General features: G+C 43.5%; 2 protein-coding genes across 7 annotated transcripts in view; one reads left to right on the top strand and one right to left on the bottom strand.

The window, feature by feature from the left end:
* crema (cAMP responsive element modulator a) overlaps nt 1–21570 on the bottom strand; it is a 492677-nt gene that overhangs the window by 128382 nt on the left and 342725 nt on the right. The gene's annotated exons all lie outside the window — the stretch shown is intronic.
* Nucleotides 1–21570, top strand: part of pard3ab (par-3 family cell polarity regulator alpha, b) — a 272576-nt gene that overhangs the window by 86056 nt on the left and 164950 nt on the right. For all 6 annotated transcript variants that reach the window (XM_071906610.2, XM_071906609.2, XM_071906608.2 and 3 more), the window contains exon 3: nt 21215–21425. In XM_071906610.2, coding sequence (XP_071762711.2) covers nt 21215–21425 — 211 coding nt within the window. The remainder of the gene's footprint in view (nt 1–21214; nt 21426–21570) is intronic.

Raw genomic sequence — 21570 nt, 5'->3', positions numbered from 1 at the left:
CCTCCAACCGAGCTGCTGTGGCACCAAAATTAGGACGATTATCTCAGGTGAATAATGTAAGATTTGCGTATTGGTATGGCAAAACTGACATTTTCCGGTTTGAGCATTCAAATAGAGGACGCATGCAGGTCGGATGCCACAGAATCCGATCTCATATCCATGTGGTCCAGGTAGGAAATGCTAAATTGCTGTTCATACTAATTAGAAAACGTCAGGGGGAAAAAGACAGAATTGACACTTTCAGCTGCAGTGTGAAACTTTGCTTCTCAGCCAGGTTGCCTCCCCGTACCGAATTCACACACTCGGCTCAGATCGGAAGGTGGGAAGGTGGGAAGGGAAGGTACAGTAGATAGATAGACTGACAGATAGGCAGATGGATATAGATAGACTCAATCAGTCACTCTCACCCCTCCAGCTCAGACTCTGCAGCCCGTACTTTCCCTAACTGCTGTGAAAGCCACGTGCGACTGGCCTAATCCTGCTCCGGGTTGGTGCCGGAGTCTCCCAAGGGCGAGCCGGGATCTGGCGAAGCTCTCTGTCTCATTGATTTGTGTCATTCTGTCCCAGTGGCGACTTTGATGTGACAGTTTCATTTGAGCTCTGCTTATGGGGCCTTTAATTAGATTTCAGCGCCGGGGCTCCACTCCTGGGGATAGAGGTGGTGAGAGGGAGAGAGATTTGATGACGGGCCAGGGAAGGTGTGTGTGTGGATGTCTGGATGTGTGTGTGTGTGTGTGTGTCTGGGGCGGAGGGGTGGGGGGCTAGGTAGAGGACTGGGAGCTCTCAAGATGTACGAACGACGTGTGTGTGTGTGTGTGTGTGTGTGTGTGTGTGTGTGTGTGTGTGTGTGTGTGTGTGTGTGTGTGTGTGTGTGTGTGTGTGTGTGTGTGTGTGTGTGTGTGTGTGCGTGAGCATATAGACAGCTCTGGATACTCGGTTGATGTGTGTGTATGTGTGAGTTTTTGTGTGTATGTGTGTGTGTTTTTGGGTACTTTGAGTACTTTTAAGGTATAGTGAGTTAACTTCTGTGTGTGTGTGTGCGAGCATATAGACATTTCTGGGTACTCTTAGGGTGTGTAGATTGACGTGTGTGTATGAGTGTGTGTGTTTTTGAGTATACTGTATAGAGAACTTTGGGTACTTATGGAGAGTTATATTCAGTGTGTGTGTGTGTGTGTGTATAGACAGCTATGGGTACTGTTAAGGTGTGGCGGTTGAATTGTGTGTGTGTGTAAATGTGTTGTGAGGACTCTTAAGGTGTGGAGAGTTAACTTCAGTGTGTGTGAGAGAGAGAGAGTTTGTGTATATGTAAGTAGGTGTGTGTACATGTGTGTGTTTGTGACCATATTGAGCACTCTGGGTACTCTTAAGGTGTGGAGTTAACTTCTCTGTGTGTGTGTGTGTGCACGTTTGCACACATGTGAGGGAGTGAGTGTGGGCGAGAGAGATAGAGACAGACAAGAAAAACCTTGAAGCCCCCTGTACCCCGTCCTGGATTAAAGCCTAAACCTGCAGCTCTTTAATGCCGCTGCATCTCAAATCCACCGTCGCCTCTCACTTCTGGCTTAGCAGAACCACTTTTAATCTCAACCACAGTATCCGCCGTAATGAGAAAGTCTCTCTCTTAAGTCACCGCAACCTAGGGTATTATCTGTGCAAACTTCATGTCTCCGGTTATTAACGGCGGCCTCGAAAACCGACTGGCGCAGCAGAGAAAGAGTTTCAGGACCATTTTGAGAGAAATTGTTCCAAAATGAGATCACCATTTACAAGCATCTGCAGGGCCTTAAAAAGTCTTGAAATAAATTATCTAAACATCAGGAGTTTAAGAAGTATTACAGTGTTTGAATACAGTTATTAGAGGTCTTATTTTTGCACTGTGCAATGACAGGTTTCTTTGTTCTTATATTAATACAGAACAGGCTTAATAGTACAATATGCATCCTATTTACTTTACTAAACACAATCAGACTTCATGTCCCTAACAATAAACTGCCTGTTGCCCTTTTTCTTAAACTGACCATTTATAGTTTTACAACTTTTATGAGCTTATGAGCTTTATGTTCAGACAGAAATAAGCTGGTTTTGCCAGCTTTGTTTCTTTATTTTGTTTTTTTTCGATTTCAGGTAGCATTAAAAAGGTTTTAAAAAGTCTTAAATTTGGCCTCCTGAAACCTGCAGATACACTGAAATATCAACACCTAGTCTTATAACAGATTTATAACATAGTAGTTTATACCATATTTAAAACACTTAATGGTACTTGGATATGGATAGCAGGTCATTTAAGTCATTGGTTGACAAAATAACACTTTTACAGAATGGATCCTCTACAGTCCACATTGGACTCAATGAGATATCCTCCATTTATGTTACAAAACAAATTATAGCACAACATTAAAACAAATTGTTGCTTTTTAAAAGGATATTTGGTAACTCAAGAGTCCTTTGTTGACAACATGATAATACTTGAACAGACTGGATCCTCTGCACTGTAGTTCACATGGGACTGGAAGCACATCGACAACAAAGACAGAATTTGAAGATAATTTTGATAAATTCACAGTGTGTTTGCAGGTATCCTGTCTGACCTCTCTCGCTGGACCCACGTGCTGAACCTATTTCATTTATCACAGTTTGTGTGTGTGTGTGTGTGTGGGTGGGCAGGTCTCAACCGGGTGTTAATCCCGGTGGAGTTTATCCTCTCCTATTTCAGCTGTAATATTTCCTAATCCAAATAAGGAGCCAGCGTAATGAAACCGTATGAGATGTAATTACCATCAAATGGACTCGGGTTTTCTGAAAGCATCAGCACAACTATAATTTCTCATTAAGCGGCCGTCACTCCTAAGGCGCTCCCTTGGCCCTCAATTACAGCTGGGCTTATGAGACCTCCGCCTGGTTGGAGAGCGGGCGCTAATGTGGGTCAGTCTCAGATCTTTAGTTTTGAAATCCTTGGCCAGACACACACACACACACACACACCGATGCACACACCCCTCCTCAAGACATGCACCTAATAAATGCATTTTGAAAGTATTCCTAAAGCCTCCATACCACCATACCAGTATTCCTGCAGAGTTTAAAGGGGAGAGAAGAAGGGTAGAGGTCCCATTCCCACTGGGGCCACTGGTAGGAAAATACCAAAGTGAATGTGAGTGAATCTGGATTTAATATACTCTGTGATACTACCTGCACTTTAGCTCAATGGACTGAGTCAGTCTTATACATTTCATTTCTGAAGCCTTCAAAGGAACAAACATTTCGGTCTGTGCTAAAGGAAAAATCCACCCTAATAGCAGCTATTGGTGATATATCTTTCATTTCCGGGGCTCATTTTGGTGTTTTGGTGGTGTATTTTTCTTATTCCCGTTGTTAACTGGCCAAACATAGATGATGTCATGCCAAGATATTTCCAGCGCATCTACTATGGAGTTTGACAGCAGAAGATGTTTCAGCGAATTAAAATATCAGGTTTTGGTGTCAGTCCCTCAGAATCGCACCGACGTTCAATGAATGAATGCAAGTTTCCCTATGCGGATAAATAAAGCATCACATTATTATAACTCTTATTATTTCATTTTCATATCAGCAAGAAGTTGAGTATCTTTAGACATACTGTAATTTCAGCTGTAAAGTTGAGTCGTTGAGTCTGTATTGTATTATAAGGCAACATGTTTATATATATATTATATTAATATCAGGGTCTTGACCTCCTGGCATCATAGCGGCTGATTCCTTGGATAAATTGCTAGTTCCTCTAGATTTATCATCACTCACTGTTGACTCAACCTTGACTCCTTTCGCATCATCTTCAGTAGAAATATGAATCACCCCCCCCCCCCCCCCACACACACACACACACACACACACTCATGACTCTCTGTCTTGAGTGTTGGTTTCTTGTTGAGGTTGCGGCACAGCAGGCTTTCCCAGTCAATTAGTCTTCGTTCTGTGTGGAGCGTGGGCGTTACGGGACGGGACGTCCTGGACGTGATTAGAGACGAGAGAAACATGGCCGTGTGAGAGACCTGGGGGGTGGATGAGACGGGACGGTGGGAACTGGGGGGGATGATCATCGGACCAGAGGAAATGTCCACTCCACACCTCTCTCTCTCTCTCTCTCTCTCTCTCTCTCTCTCTCTCTCTCTCTCTCTCTCTCTCTCTCTCTCTCTCTCTCTCTCTCTCTCTCTCTCTCTCTCTCTCTCTCTCTCTGATGAAATCCCCACTTTTCCCCCCATTTCACTTTTTTTGTTTTTTCTGTCTTTTGTCGTTTCTGTCCCTCCTCACCTCTCAGTCACCTTCTGTACTTTCCCTCTGTCTCTATCTTTCTTTCTCACTCTATCTTACAATGCAGTTACTTAATTGGCATCACTGTATCCGAAACAATATTCCCAAAGCAGTATATAAAATGTGAAATTTTCAAAAATAAGAAGAAATAGTTTATACATTTAAACCATGCTGAGATGATTATTTGGTTTGAAAACGTGCGCTATTCATCATTCCAGGATTCCCTCTGGTCGTGGCATTTCTGGAATATCGTGGAATTCCGGTGTATTCCAGACAAGGAACGTCGGGGAGTTTGATAAATTCTCCGGGGGAATATTAGGGAATTTTAAAAATGGGGTCACTGACTGTACAGGAAAATACCACAATGTCTTCTCTAGCTCGTTTCAGACATTTGTTGCATTAGCTGGTGGTTTTCAGTGGAAACCAGACTGTTCCCCTCCTTTAGAAAAAAAAAACAATATTTACAAATCAGAAAGGAATATAACATTTTCAGTTCATGGAGGCGCTCCGATTTAGTCTTGTAAAGTCATGGAATTTTGCATCAGGGCCACGGTGGGAACGCTGTAAATAGCTATAATGATAAATACATACAGTATATAATTGGCTCTCTTACTTAATCTCTTTCTTCCTCCTTCGTTCTCAAACTTTCTCCCTCCTTCCTGCCCACCCACCCCATCTGCCTTTAGTCTCTCTCTCTCTGTCTCTCTCTCTCTCTCTCCCACACACACACTTCCCACCTTCTTTAATTGAGGTGATTTATTGCGAAAAGAGTAGTTTCCTCTTGGCTGGCAGCCGTTTCATTGTGCAACACAATCAACCTGCCCCAACGCCAGCTTGAGCCTCGCCAGCTGTGTTGCTTCACACACACACACACACACACACACACACACACACTACATTACACACACACACACTTCCCCAGCTCCACTTGTCCAAGCCAAGGGAGTGACAGTATAATTCCAGGCAAAGAGAGAGGGAAGCTGTCCAGTTCAGTCTGTTCTGAGCGCCTCGGCCAGACACTGTGAAGAAACGACTTAGTTTAAAGCACCGTCGGCTTGATCCTGGGAGCTCGCTCTCCTCCCTCTCCTCCCTCCATCCTTTCTCACGGACGATTGGTCTCGCCTCTCTCTTCTCCTCTCTCCTTTTTTTTTCCTCCCCACACTTCCCCCTTTCTTCTTCTCCTGTAACCCGATCGCCTCCCTATCACTTTCTCCCCGTCTCACCTTGTCCCTCATTTCTCTCCCTCACCTTGTCTTTCTGTCTCTCTCCTCCTTTCTCTCTCTCTCTCTCTCTCTATCCCCTCCTGTCTTTCTCCATCCCTCTCTCTTTCCTCCCCCTCATCCGCTCTCCATCTTCTTCACTCTGTCTCCCTCCCTCTCTCGGTCTCCCCATCTCCCTCTCTCTCTCCATGATCCTCCCTTTCACCCTGCCGTCCTTCCTTGTTCTCTCCTCCCTCCCCTCCCCTCTCTCTCTCTCTCTCTCTCTCTCTCTCTCTCTCTCTCTCTCTCTCTCTCTCTCTCTCTCTCTATCCCCTCCTATCTTTCTTCATCCCTCTCTCTTTCCTCCCCCTCATCCGCTCTCCATCTTCTTCACTCTCTCTCCCTCCCTCTCTCGGTCTCCCCATCTCCCTTTCGCGCTCCATGATCCTCCCTTTCACCCTGCCGTCCTTCCTTGTTCTCTCCTCCTCCCTCCTCTCCTCTCTCTCTCTCTCTCTCTCTCTCTCTCTCTCTCTCTCTCTCTCTTCTGGATAGATATTTCAAGCTCTGTTTAGCCGAGTCATAAATAGGGAAGTGTAGCCCACATGTCATGTCTGTTTCCCCTGTCAGGTCACGGAGGTTAGATAAATATCTTTCTGTTTACCGTCCTGAAAGAGACAAAAACAAGCCGTGTTGGGGTCACACCGAGGGTGCAGCGCTACGCTACACCGCGTTTTGCCTTACATCCGTACAACTTGTGCTCTCCTGCAGGGCAAAAGGTAAAGCTGCTGTGTAATGATGATTTGGGGAAAAAGATTGTGCAGACTTGCTTATATATTATAGACTGTGTTTGTTCTTATTCTTATCCAGGGTGTCCGCACGTTTCAGGAAGCCAAACTGAAGCCTTTGGAAGACTTTTTAATGCTACTTGGAATTGAATTTAAGATAAATTTTAGAGCAAAAATAGAAACAAAAAGCTGGCAAAACCTGCTTATTTCTGACTGAACATAGCTAATGAGAGTGCTAAAACTATAAATGGGCAGATAAGAAAAAAAGGACACAAGGGAATTAATTGTTTAGTGACATGATGTCCAATTGTATTTATTAAAGCAGGTGCAATGAAAATAAAACATGTTTCACATATTGTATCAACCTTATTCTGCTTTCCCAAACCACACTTTTTTTAATACCCCTATTTGATTTATTCCTAATTGAAAATAGCGTAGTTATTAATGAAAAACTGACATTACATGGTGAAAAAAAATCCTAATGGCTATATTTAAGACATTTTAATACTTTTTTTAAAACCATTTACATCATTTTTTCAGACTTTTCAAGGACCCACAGACACCCTGTTATCCTCCACACTCTCACACATAAACTTCACTTGTTCATATCGTTTCCCTTTATTTCTCTTCACTCTGTGGACATGATCAGTGTTTTGTTTTTTTAAGTGCATCTCAGACATCCAGGCCCAGTTTCCAGTCTGTAATTTTCAATCAACTCCTCTCAGCCTGACACGAGTGCAGGGAAAGAGCTGCAGTTTGCTTCCAACAGCCGTTAAGCCCGTCCTTTCATACAGTGCACAGGTTGTCCCAGTTAATTGAACATGCACACACACACACACACACACACCTACCTTCAGTACATGCATACAGACATACACACACAGTCTAAATACATGCACAAACACACACTTTGCGTCCTCAGGCTCACCTGTGCACGCACCCACACACCCACACTCTCTCTCTCACTCACACACACACACACACACACACACACACACACACACACGGTCACACTTACGGAAGCAATGTCCCCCGCTAAGTGTTGATTGGTCCCGAGGAAAACGGGTAATTGAAGCTAAGCGGCTAAATATAGCACTCAATGTGATTAGCACTGATAGCGTGTGATGTATGGCGCTCATTAGCCTGCTAGCTAACAACCACCCCCCCCCCCCCCCCCCCCATCCCACACACACAAACACAGACATGGATTTTGGTAGCCATTCATTTCACTCGCTCTACAGCACCAAAGATGCTAATGCTAATTTCAGGTTGGGGTGCGAGTGAGAAGGCGATGGGCTGATTTTAATATACAGGCTCATCACAAACAAGCAGGAAAGGACATGAATAGAGATAAAAAACAAGACATAAAAAAACACATCATGCATTTTAGGGGGGAAAAAAAATAGGATGAGGGGTTTGCTGAAAAAGGTTGGGAGAGGTAAATCATCTTTTAGTCCGCTCCGAGACCTTGGTGAAAGCTCATTTGATGAATGCCTTTTCCAAAGTACCTCACGGTAACATGAGTGCATACAGTATATTTTTAGTATAGGCAACCCCAGTGGGAGCTGAACCCCTAAACATGGCCGTGTCAGTGCCTTGCTCTACCTGCTGAGCCAGACAACAATCTTTTCTTACAGCGCGTTTTAGAAAGTGCGATATTAGGTGTATGGCCATAGGAAATGTTCTCTCTGTGTGTGTGTGTGTGTCTGGCGGATTGGTTGCACAGTCTTTCCTCTGCTATACTCACATCTATCTGTCAGCGCTCCTCAGCTGTTCTCCTGAAGCTATACAGTATCCAGAGTCGTCCGTTTAGCTGTCACGGCTAAGTGAGGCGGCAGATGCGGCTAACTCGAGAACAAGGCTCTTCAGCTCTCACAGTGAAAGGTGAGGCGGGAACAGAAGAGCGGAGACTTCAGGTTTCATTTCAACCCCACCAGACACACGACTCCCCATGTGCATGTGGGGAGTCCATGCATTTATCCTGCATTAGATCTGCAGACGATCCTTCTTGAATGTTATACACTAGAAACAGACTGATAGATGACTTGCATCTCTCAACTAGCAAACCATTTCTTTTAGCTTGTTACAGCTGGAAAGAGAGAGGAATGTGACTTTGTGGTAAAACGTAGAAGCAAATTGATTAAAAACAGTGATAAAATACAGCGATTGAAGAACACAGATTACAAATGAATGCAGGTAAAATAACAAAAAAACACCGTACATCTCACCTCAAATAAAACAGAAGAAAGCAAACAAGCAAGGAAATGATAAAACCAATATGCAGCAATAGTTCAGCAAGCATGAACCGAAGCAGTTTATTGATACACAACACTTTGTCTCTTATCCAGCAGATACCAGACACTTCTTCCTAACTTCTAACTTTCTAACTAAATGAGACAAAGACTTGATTTCTTCCTCTCGGGCCTGCAGCCAGAGTGCGGCAGCGTTTCACCGAGCACGCAGTAAAAAAGCGGGACTACGAGAGCCACATCTTTCGGGGAATAAGAGTCGCAACTCAGCGCTCTTCTCATCACTGAGAATGAATCACCGGCATCACCTCCCCTCCTCCCTTCCTCCCCTCCTCCCTCTGATTGCCGTTTTCATTTTCTTCTCTTGTTATTCAATTTGGCCTCAGCTCCGTCGGCCCCGTGGCTTCCCCACATGTTTTCTATTGTCTGTATTAAAGTGAAATGGATAGCGGGTCATTATGCTGCGAGGAATTGTTCCACGCCGCTCTGGATTGTCCTCAACCCGACTACAACGCACTCCTACAGTGTGTGTGTGTGTGTGTGTGTGTGTGTGTGTGTGTGTGTGTGTTGGGGTGTGTCACACTGTGTGTGTTGGTGGTAGTGTGTGTGAGGGTCAGTGAGCACACACCTGGATAATGTCATGCCTCATACTCTAATACATGATGTGTGTGCTCTTTGATGTGTGTGTGTGTGTGTGTGTGTGTGTGTGGGCAAAACTCAAAGGGCACAAACAACAAAGCATGAAAATGTTAATCTCCTTCACCTAAATGGTACGTTACCTTAAAATCTTTAAAGCAAACAAAAAATCTTGGAACAATCATAGGCTTTGGTGTGTGTGTGTGTGTGTGTGTGTGTGTGTGTGTGTGTGTGTGTGTGTGTATGGGCAAAACTCAAAGGGTACAAACAGCAAAGCATGAAAATGTTAATCTCCCACACCTAAATAGTAGGTGTGTGTCGCAAAACCTTAAAATATTTAAAGCAAACATAAAACCTTGGAACTATAATAGGCTTTGGGGTGTGTGTGTGTGTGTGTGTGTGTGTGTATGTCTTTGCCTATATGTCCAAAGTCAGCCAGGTCAAGGCCGGTGTGTGTTCTGCCTCGGCTCACTCTGTGACAGTCTCTGTGGGAGTTTGGGGTTGCACCGCTCGTCTACCAGACTCTGCTAATCTTAGCTCCATCTGTCCCACGTCCAAACCGCTGTCCCTTCAGCTTCTGCTGCTCAGATTAACACATTTCCATAAAGGCTCACGGATATATTTGTCGTACACATACCTGTTTGTCTGAGTGTAGAGAGTGTAGAGCATGGAAATGAATCAGAGAGTCCGTGGGACCTCGAAAAGTCTGAGAAAGTTTTGAATTGTCTACATCGAAGGCCTTAAAAGGCATTTGAATGTCTGAAATAAAGTGATTACGGATCTTTTTTCACCATTTTATGCAGGTTTGTTTTTAATTAGCTTTCATCTGTAACTATAAAACCAGACAAATTCTTTCAGTGAGTTTCTGCCCATTTAACATTTCAGAGCGTCCCTCAGCTCTGCTCAGTCAGGAACAAAATGTGTCTTGCCAGCTTTTTGGTTCTTAATTTTGGTTGTCAAATTGGTCTTACTGGTAACATGTGTGCGCTAACTTTTGAGTGCTATTGCGAGAACCGACTGCACGCACTGTACTTACGTTTCATTGTGCGTCTCGGTGTAGAAATGGGACAAGTCCACTTAAATGTGTGAGTCATTTTGAGTGATGCTGTGAAAGCAGAGTGAGTTGACTCAGATGTCAGTTTTGATTACATGTTGCACTTTGAAACACTTTTGTAAGAACAACACAGCCTGCATCGATAGTCATTGCAAAAGTCCCCCTCCCACACACTTTCCCTGCATTCATCCCCCCTGACAATTGCAGGAAATTAGTTATACAATGGAAATAAACCGGTATATTTTAACACAAACTCTAGTATCTCTTAATCAACCAGTTACCAGTTGTCCTACTTTCTGCTGAAAACGGCAAAACATGATTCTTCCAAACAATTCCTCTAAACCAGGGGTGCCCAAAGTTTTCGGCTCTGTGGGCCAAAATGTAAGTGAGCCGCGGGCCAAAATATATAAGCATGTTGTGATAATTTTGAAATGCAAATTTTCATATAATTGTTATCAATATTCTTTTCGCAATGACCTCTGTACAACAGTTCCCCCAATCTCCAAAACAAGTTCTTGTGTTTATTCAACATTTTAATAAGGGTTTTCTGTTAAATCAATATTTCAATTTTTATATATGTTTTGGAAAGATATATATATATTTGATACAACTGATTGTTTGAAAAATGTTTGATACAACTGATTATGTATATATTTATACACAAGTTTTTATCTATTCTAAATTATCTCATATTTCTGACCCCCCTCTGGCGGGCCAAATCAAATGGCCCGCGGGCCACAGTTTGGGCACCAAACCAAACAATTCCAATAGTGCAACAGCGATTCAGCAAGCATGCAATAAAAGCCATTGGGGCTCCTACAATGGCCACTTCTGTGCATAAATTTCATGTACATCTAAAGGTTAAAGTACCGAATCAAATTTTGATTGAGTGTTAGTTTTTACAGTGTGTTATTGTACAGTTCACCCAAACTAATATGCATGCCCTCACTGTATTGTGACATGCTTTGGGGGGAAACCTGTCCACCAGTTGGCATATGTGGACAAGTTCTAATAAAAACTGTTGCACTTCTCCTCCTCTAAGTTAACAATTCAAACAGGACCCGTGAAAGAGGAGAACGCACTTCACCTCTCCCTCTGTGGCCTTGATGAATAGCTTTCACCGCCCTCATGTATTCATTACACCTTGAGCGGAAAACCCTCTAACTATAACTCTTGTCACATCTCTCAAACTGTTTGCCCTCTTTTTTTTGACTTCCAAAAAAAAGACCTCTTTACACAGCCAATTTCCTTCTTTACCTGACGGACTTGTCGAGAGCCGCGTTCCTCCAGCGTCTCGTCTCGTCTCGAGGCGCGACTCTCGAGGAGATTTCCTGAAGAAATAAATGAAAGTGGAAGAATGAAAATAAGGAGTTCACTTTTCAAATTGTTATATATCAATTTGAGGGGGGGGTGAAAAAACCAACATGACCTGAGGTTCATCGTTCAATGTCTTGCTATGAAATATAGAGGATCCGGTCTGTAAAAGTGTTATCATGTTGTCATTCAGGGTCTTAAGTTACCTGCCGTCCCTTAAAAAAATTGACCGTCGTTTGTTTTCATTTTGTGCTCGCTAATTCTTTAAGGGTAGGTCTCGCTTCTTTTTTTTTCCAGTGCTTGACAGTGCTTGAAGCTAAAATAAACTGTCTGTGGTATGTTGACCCGGGAGCAGCTTCTGCCCCTCTGTGGTTTTTGGCTGTGGCCGGAGCGACGCTGAGGGTTTTGATTGCCGTCGCTTTTTTTGGGGGGGGGGGGGTGAAAAAGGGCCTGTTGCAACCTCGCACTTTCCCCACAGTTCCTGAAGCATGTAACTGAGAAAATGCTCCGGGCTGCACAATGTTTTCTGGCCCCTGAGAGGAGAGAGCCGGGGAACCACATGTTTTGGATTGTAAAAGCTGTGTCGGCAAAAGTGAGAGTGGTTACTTCCCTCCTGTTGCTGACAGCTCTGCTTTCTCCCCTACCTGGCATGGACCTGGTTTACTGGAGCGGGCCAAGTCTGGATGCGGCGGGTTTCCAGAGTCGGGAGTCACTTTTTGGCCAAGTATAATACGTGCACGGGAATTTGTCTTGGTGATACTGGCACGGAGAGACGTATTGACAACTAACATGGTAACATAAGAGCACACTGGAGCATATGGGACCAGGACATACGATGGATATCCAGGGTCTGAAATTAAACCCCGACCAAGCGCCAAATACCGGTAAAAGTTTGAATAACATTTTGAATACCTGCGTTATATACAGTCTTTGGTCTTTGCATCTTCTCTAACTTTGTCCCTGCTGGCCACCGTACACTCAATCAAATTAAAACCAATCAAAGCACAAATAAAAGTTAATTCCAGACTCTGTACATATCATTCTACATATTAAACATTCAGGCAGCATGGCACACAGTATGGTAGAAGGTGTAACGAGGGAGAGTGAATATCCAGCAGTGCGTTGGATCAGTGCCGTCCAGGAAGTCTAAGTCAGTGGTTCTCAACGTGGGGTCCGGGGACCACTAGGGGTCCTTGAGGGGATTCCAGGGGGTCCCCCAGCAAATTGTTGTTAAACTTCAGCATTATTTCATTTACAAGAAGTTAACACAATTATAGAATGTAGAAGAATGACTATTTTGATCATAGTTTCACTGTTATCTCTCTACCTACAATACAGATAGAAGTGGAATTATGGACAAAATCATATCTAACGATAAAAATATTCGCAGATTTGGGTCCAAGAGACAAAACCTCATCAAAGGGGGGTCCGTGGCCGTAATGAGTGCTAAATTAGGGGTCGTTGATGTGAAAACGGTTGAGAATCACATGGTCTAAGTGAGCTTTAGCAATCTGGGTTAAAGTCTGACCTTTGAATTTCTTTAATTTTTTAGATGAAAGACTACTGATTGGAGGCATGCCTTGTCACGCGGCACCTTTTATGTCTCAGATTTCCATTTCTCTTCTCATTTATACTGTGAGTGATAAACAAATTTCCCCTTCTGTTCTGTTGGAATCCGTTGTGTTCTGTTTCGTTTTATGCTTCTACTCTTATTGACATGTGCGGTTTAGATTCAATAAATCGTATGAATGAGCAGGAACGAGTACTGTATGTGGGGCGCGGCACGTGGGGAAATGCGGTCTATTGATGTAATACGATACGGCGTGAAATTGTAATGATTTGACGTTATATTACGCGACGAGGGAATAAATCAAGCGGTCGATAGATGGATGTAGCAGCTCGGAAAGATTTGTGTCTGGGAGTTCGTAGCCAGAGCTGAGGCCTTGCTGCAGAAGCTCGGGGATTTCTGATGAAATAAAACTGGGCGATTGCTGATGTGTGGTGCAAGCAGCGACTGTGTCTCGCTAAATTTGTTCCCCCCCCCCCCCCCGGAGCCTCTAAGGATTAATTCCCCTTTGAGAGACCTTTGGTTCCCTCTCTCTGGCCTGGCTGCCAGCATATTGTTCTAGCCTGAGTTATGAAGATGATTTATGAGCTGGAAGTGACTGTTGAGAAGTGGACTGACTCAAACTTTCCATTGTAATTTTTTTTTTTTTTTTTCAATTATTGTTTTTTTTTTGTATTATTTTTGCTCGGGTTTAGGGGATGTGTGTGCAAGGAAGCCAAAAGTGGGCATAACATTAAGTAGGAAAGTTTTGCCTGCACACACACACACACACACACACACACACACACATACACATACACACACGCTTGCCCGCGTACACGTCAAGCCTGGGTCAAAAATGCAAATAACTCCTTGTCTGGGTTTTACCCTGCTTACAGTACCAGATGGTTGTAGTTTATCACATAAGTACAACTCAGATACTGTAAGTTAAGTTGGAAATCACAAAAACAAGGATGTTATTGACTTGGAATTGTCTAAACTTTCTGGCAGTCAAACCCCACCATCTGGCACCTAAGTAGGCTGGAAAAAAAAAACATAAAATGTATCTGCAGACACTATTTGAGCAAGGTCTGTTGCACACCGACCCACGGGCGGTCATGATTTCTGTCCCTCTAATTCTCCCTCTTTCTCTCTCTGACGCACACACACACACACGCACACACTTACGTAAATACACACAGTTTCATTGGGCAATCAACACTCATTTCTCGGTGTACACATCCTCTGTTTTCCTCAGGGAAGACCACCCCTGTTGATTGCATGTCACCTTTTTTCTGTCTGTGTGTGTGTGTGTGTGTGTGTGTGAGAGAGAGAGAGAGAGATGACGGGTGGCAGCATTTCTCCCATGGCGGGGTCAGGACCGTGCCTGTCAACACACCTAAGCAATTAGCTTTGACTAGGGGCTGTTTCATAGCACAGAGACAACTGTTGACTACAATAACACATCCAGTGGGAGCAACATGTAGGCAGAGTATCTCTTACATAGTTTCCTATACATAGTTTTCCTAAATTATGAAATGATAGAAGAAATCAATCAGCAAAAGTCTAAACTGTTGCTATCAGCCAAGGCCATGCCCTCTGATGTATATACTCAGCCCCATTCACGTGCATTGATTGGACGAACGAAACACAAACATAGTGAAGTTGGTGTTTGATTTGTTTAGTTGGGTTTTTCCTGCATAGGGAATTTTTTGGCCGAAGCAGAAGAAACAGCAGCAGGCGTCTCATTGGTTGCGTACGTGGGACTTCTCACTGTGCCGATTGGTTACGAAACATCAACTGTTGCCGACTAGGCCACATCGTCGCTAGATGAAGCGAATTTTGTGACTGCAGCTTTGTTTTTAATAACGGAACTATAGCGTCAAATCTAGCTGCTCTTTCAGATCACGGGGAAAAAGTGTCTGTGTTGATTTCAAAGCATTTGGCAATAAATTCTGAGTGTTTACAGGTCCCTCCAGGAGTTTTTTTGTGATTATTGCGGCCAAAAATGCTTGATTTTGCTGTGGCTTTTCTCAAAAATTGCGATACAATTTGCGAGGTTTTATGTGCTCTTTTTGTGGTAAAATTGCAAGCAAAGGAAAAAAAAAAATTCTTACACACACATACACACACACACACACACACACACACAGCCTCCCCCTATTCTCTCCCACTCTCCGTTTAAGCTATTAACTCTTCCAAGAGCTTGATTTTTGCACTCACCTCGATTCTTGCTGCTTCTGTTTTGTTTTGCACGGTAATAATTTTACGGCAGTAATTTTTGTTGGCAGGTGAGTTTTGTTCATCTTCCACCTGAATGCGCGCTGCGATGACGTAAGTTACCACGACACCGAATGCGACAATTGGTCCAAATCACAAGCGGTCTGTTGATTTGGCCATTTCATACAGAAAAGTTGCAGCAATTTTGCAAAACTGCAAGCTCTCGCAAATATTGCGGAGATTTCTTGAATTTGCGTTAATTATTGCGATCGCAAAATCGCAAGTTCCTGGAGGGACTGATTACAGGTCCTGAAAAGGTGAAATGTTTTGAATTTGATTACCATATAGGTAAGGCCTCAAAAGCCCTTGAATACTGCTAAAAATCAGCCCAGTTATGCAGACTTTTTTTTTTTTCATCTTCATGTTCATTTCAGTAGTGACATTGGTCTTGTATATCATTATAAGTGGCACTAAAACGGTCTTGAAAAGTCATGAAAGTTCATGAAACTTGCAGGCAACCTGAAATTGGTACCGCTGATGCCACTAATATGCTTTTATTTTGTGCATGGTCTATTGTCTTAAGAGTCGCAGAAACTCTGGATCCCAGCAGGGTGTCCAACATGGCCGCAGCAGCAGCAGAACTTACTGAGACATAAGAAAGTGTGATTTGTGTATTATTAGTCATCGTAGTAGTAGAAAACTTTATTATCCTTCAAAGGGAAATTGGTCTTGCAGCGAATCAATAAAAGACACAATAAACTGTGCAGACGATACATAAAACATAATCACAGATACTACTTTCACTTTATGAAACGTGTGGAGCAATAATAAAAATGATAAAAATCTCAATATCAATGCAATGTATAACAATAATTGACCCTAGGACTTCTTGGGACTTGGGGGCGTATATCATATCTATTGCTTTTATTGTAGTGTTATCAATGAATCTTTATGCTGAGTGATAACATCAGATCGTTCTGAAGATGTGAAGCCTTGAATAAACAGCCATATCTGTAGCGTGCATAGCAGCCCAGCAGACTGCCATGTAATAACAACCATATGGGTTGTAAACGGGGGAGGGGGGGGGGGGGGGGGGCGGGGGGGGTCGTATTCTCTGGTGTCCTCGGGGAGCGAGTCAGCGGAGGGGGTTTTGCTGACTCAGCTGTTGTGGCCAGGCTGCAGGGTAAGTGTAGCAACTGGACTCGGCTTTAATGAGGAAAGAGTGGAGGACTGTGTGACAGTCACACATAGGACGGCTCACATAGGCCCGTGTGCAGCCGTGCATGCTTAACATACATGCACATTCACACACACACACACACACACACACACACACACACACACACACACACACACACCCTTCTTTGTTCTCTCTCTCCCCATTTAAGTTCCACAGTCTCTTTCTCTTTTCCCCTTATTTAGCCATTCTCTCTCTCTCTCTCTCTCTCTCTCTCTCTCTCTCTCTCTCTCTCTCTCTCTCTCTCTCTCTCTCTCTCTCTCTCTCTCTCCCACACAAACACACACACACACCCACACAAACACACATTTTCCCTCACACATATTTTTTTTATCTTCCCCTTTCCTTTCTCTTTTTTTACCAATTCTCTCTCTCCCTCTCTCTCTCTCTCTGTCTGTCTGTCTGTCTCTCTCTCTCTCTCTCTCTCTCTCTCTCTCTCTCTCTCTCTCTCTCTCTCTCTCTCTCACACACACGCACACACACACACTTCCACCAGAAAACCCCCACTTGCCCTTTGACCTTTACTACTGCCATTACCGTGACTACACATTAACCTCTGGGTGAAGCAAGCTCTAACTGAAGTAAATGTGTGCTGATTTTATGTGAAGGGGCTGATGGGAGAACGAGTCCTGTAGAGAGAGAGAGAGAGAGTGTGTGTGTGTGTGTGTGTGTGTGTGTGTGTGTGTGTGTGTGCGCACCCTCCAGGGCCTGTTCCACTCAGCAGGGTGTCTGTCTGACATACCATAAAACTATACTGCTCTCAGGCTAAATGTGGCTGAAACGAAGGTTTAATGTGCTGGAACACTGGTAGTAGAATTTGAATGGTCTGTGTGTGTGTGTGTGTGTGTGTGTGTGTGAGAGAGAGAGAGTGTGTGTAACAGTGTGTGTGATTGTCTTTCTATTTTGCCATGTTTTTGTGTATATGAGTGTGCATGTGAAGTAGTTTGTGTGTTAGTTGTGAGCTTAAGAGTATGCATTTTCTTTTTTGTGAGTTTTGCCCTGTTTTGTGTGTGTGTGTGTTTTGAGCATGTGGCTTTAGGTACATGCATTTTCTTTTTCAGTTTGTTTTGTGTGGGACTGTATATTTGTGTGTGTGTGTGGAGCAGTGTGAGTGTGTGTACAGCTGCATATGTGTGTGTCAGTTGTAAGCATGTGGCTTTAGTAATCTGCATTCTTTGTTGTTGTTTTTTTGCCGTGTCTGTGTGTTCATCTTCCTATTTCACCATGTTTTTGTGTTTTTGTGTGTGAATCTGAAGTAATGTGAGTCAGTTGAGAGCCTGTGGCTTCGGGAGCATGCATTTTCTTTTGCTGTCGTGTGTGTGTGTGTGTGTGTGTGTGTGTGTGTGTGTGTTCTTGTCGTTGCCCAAGTCTGAGTGTACGGCTGCTGTGTAAACTACAACTGAACACACACACGCAGACCAGGATCGGTTTATTGCTAGCATCACATTAGCCAGCATGCTAACTAGCGTCGCCTTCGAGGTTCGTTCTGAATGAAATATTTTGTTAACATGTTAAGAGCATGTGAAAGTGTAGCCTGAATGGCCTCAAGATATTGCTGTCATTCATTTTCACTTAGTTCTTTCCCCAACCCTACAGATATATGTGTAAAAAAGACAACCAAAAGTTCTGTTTGTTGTTAAAATCCACTTTAATGGAATGGAAAACTCAGAGTCAAAGTCCATGCGGTGGCTTATTTTGAACTTTGTTCTGTACATGCTAGAGGCAGCACAGCAGGGTTTCCGTCTCTGTGAGGTTCAAAGTGGACTTCCCCAATGAAATTGAGCTTTTGAGTTTCTATTTTTCACATATATCTGTCTTGTACATACTCAAGGAGGAAGACATTGCTAACTCAACAGACTACATAAAGCAAAAGTGGGAAAGAGAACTGGACATTGAAATCTCCCCAAAGGAATGGTCTCTCATCATCCACACTCAGATGACTACTACATACTCACAAAGTTGCAGAGACTTTTGCTGGAAGAACTGTGTGAGGTTTTTCATAACCCCAAAAATAAAATAAAAACAAACTGGACTTCAGAACCAATGCTGGAGACAATGTGGGCACTTATTGGCAGATCACACCCACATCTTCTGGTCCTGTCCCATCTTGCAGCCTTTCTGGGCTGATGTCCAAGCTGCCACTAAGAGTATATTAGGATTTGATATTGAGTTCACTTGTCTCTCTCTCTACTTAGGAAACATATCTAAGGAACTGGATATCAGAGACAAATATTTACTAAAAATTCTCATGGTAGCAAGCAAGAAGGCAATTACAAGACGCTGGCTTCTTAAAGAGCCTCCCACCCTGAACCCATGGATAGATATTGTAAACAGCATATACAATATGGAATGTATGACATTCAGTTTAAGATTACAGAAAGAAAGGGGAGAAGAGTACTGGACTAAATGGGATACATACCTGTCTAACAAAGAGTCTGACAACTGAAACTAGTAAATGCAATTGTGAAACACAAAAGTGCATGTGAATGAAAGTGTACCATTCTATGACTAACAACTCCTATATACATTGTAACTGAGTGACCTCATGTTTACTGTGTTATAAAACAGAAAAAATAAAGTATAAAAAAAAAGGAGGAAGACATTGCATCCGAACCCGTTTCCATAAGGTTTTAAGGTTTTGCAGTAAGTAAATCCAAAAGAATCGCAGCAACATCTCGATTCTCGAAGCGGTTTGGGCAAGTTGAAGCACTGTTAAATATCCCTTTTATTAGTTACTGAGTTATTATAGTTCATGAGAAGCTGTGAGTTGAGGGTGAGTCTAAAAAGTAGGTGGTATAGGTGAGTGGAGCGAGGTGTCTCTACACCGACGCTCACCCCAGCTCAACACCACAAGGGACGGTTACATCACATCCTCTGAACTGGTAAACGTTGGAAGGATTTTTTTCATTTTCTCCGCGGCTAACCGAAGCCAGCTGAACACACACGTGGGCCTTGTGGGAACTCGCAGGGGGGGACGGCATAATCTCATCTTTAATCTAATAAAGGGACTCAGTAGAGGCTGGAATTAATAAGATCTCCGAAGGATAAGAGCTTTGAAGGCGAAGACGCGGGAGGGGGAAAAAGATCGAGTCGTTCTGAGTGAGGAGAGGGTGCGATCGGGTGTAATGAGCGCTCCGGTGTCGCGGGCTTGAAACGAAAGGTCTAAATCGGCCCCGTGTCCCTTTTTGCGATGCATGTGCGGGCCTGAAGTGCTTCTAACATGCATGTCGGTACGCCGGTTAGTGGATGTTTTTATCCAAAGTGCCCTACAGCCATGAGTGCTGGTGCTTCAGCCTGGGTGGGCCCAGTGGGAAACAAGCCAGTGCCATGCTGTGTGTATTTGAGCTACACAGGACCAGTGTGTGTTGTCCCGTCTCTGAACCCATGTCAAGACAACTCCCAGTCATTTTATCGTACTTCACGGTAGATTTATACTCGATATCAAGGTTCATAGTCTTGGATTGGGACTATTTATTAGTATTAGGGCTGGTTCCAATGCCATTTTACAGGCTTCGAATACTCATTGTGATTTCCGAACAAACACTCAAATACTTCAATAATAGGCCTACTTGTTCAAAATAATAATTCTTAAAAAAAAAACAGTGTTTCTTAACTAGTCAGTGCAGCTGAATCCTCAAAGTCTGACGTGCAGGTTAATTATTGCACTTAAAAGTCCTTCCAGCATTCGACAAACATTCAAATCCTAAATTTAGGTTCAAATATCAATTAATTTCTGAATTGTCAAAGGTGGTTTCAGCCCTAACTAGGAACCATGCCGGATTTAGCAGTTTTTGGAGAATCAACATCAGTTGTCATGTAGCCTCCAGTAAGGTCACACTTGACTGTAATCAATGATTAGCCCTCATAGTTTTTTATATAAGTTTAAGTCATATAAGTCATTACACACATTTTTCATTCTGCTTTTACTAGTTCAATTTCATGCTGCGGAGATTGAAATGGTATTTCCGTAGCTATGGATACAGAAATGAAAAACAGACACATTTCACATGTTAAGAGGTTTGTTTGAACCCATGCTACATGTTTTTAAAAACGAAGCACTTCTCTATGAGGTGCAGCTTATGTAAGATACGGTTATCACTTCCACACATCATGCTTACCCTTTGTGGGTTTTATGCAACGATTTCAAAGGGAAAAGCAACACTTTCCTCACCCAGTCTAACCTACCTTCTGTTCCTCTTCTCCTTCACCCGTCTCTCTCTGCTCTTCCATCCCTCCATTCCCCTCTCTGCATCTATCCTTTATTGTGAGGGTTTTAATGCTGCATTATGTAATATAAAGCAACGTTTTTCTCAAATCTAGCCTACTTTCCTTTCTTTTCCTCCACTCTTCTATCCCTCTTTCTTTGTCTCTTTCTTTTTCTCTGAGGTAATTGCAGATTATCCCGCTGTATGTTTTAATTATGAGGGTTTTCATGCTTTAATGTCCAACCCAAAGAAACATTTTTTTCAAATCGAATTCCTCCATTTTCTTCCTCTTTCCCCCTCTCCTCCTCCCTCCACTTCTCTATCCCCGTCTTTCTCTCGCTGTCAGGTAATCCCAGATTAGCCTGCTGTATGTCTTAATTGAGAGGCTTTTTACGCTCTATTTTCGAATAAAAAAGCGTCATCTTTCTCAAATCTAATCTACTGTGCTTTCTTCTCTGTTCTCCCTGCCTCTCCACCAGTTGATAGCGGTGTACGATGAGCAGGAGCCGCATCACGGGGGCGACGGCACCAGCGCCAGCTCCACGGGGACCCAGAGCCCCGACCTGTTCGCCTCGGAGCTCAGCAGCGGCGGCGGCGGCGGCGGCGGCGGCGGCGGCGGCGGCGCTTCGGCCTTCCAGCCGTACCAGGCCGCCAGCGAGATCGAGGTCACGCCCTCCGCCCTGCGCACCAGTAAGTCACATGACCGCAGGGGGGAAATAAAAAATCAGGGGTAAATGTGGATGGATGGAGGATGTGTTGATGGATGCGTGGCTGGATGGGTCGATTGTGGATGAAATGATGGATAGATGGATGAGTTGATGGATGTTGGATGGCA

This window comes from Centroberyx gerrardi, chromosome 13 (genome assembly GCF_048128805.1).
Source record: "Centroberyx gerrardi isolate f3 chromosome 13, fCenGer3.hap1.cur.20231027, whole genome shotgun sequence".
Classification (NCBI taxonomy): Eukaryota; Metazoa; Chordata; class Actinopteri; order Beryciformes; family Berycidae; genus Centroberyx; species Centroberyx gerrardi.
The sequence above is the reverse complement of the archived record's forward strand: the minus strand, read 5'-3'. Positions and strand labels throughout refer to the sequence as shown.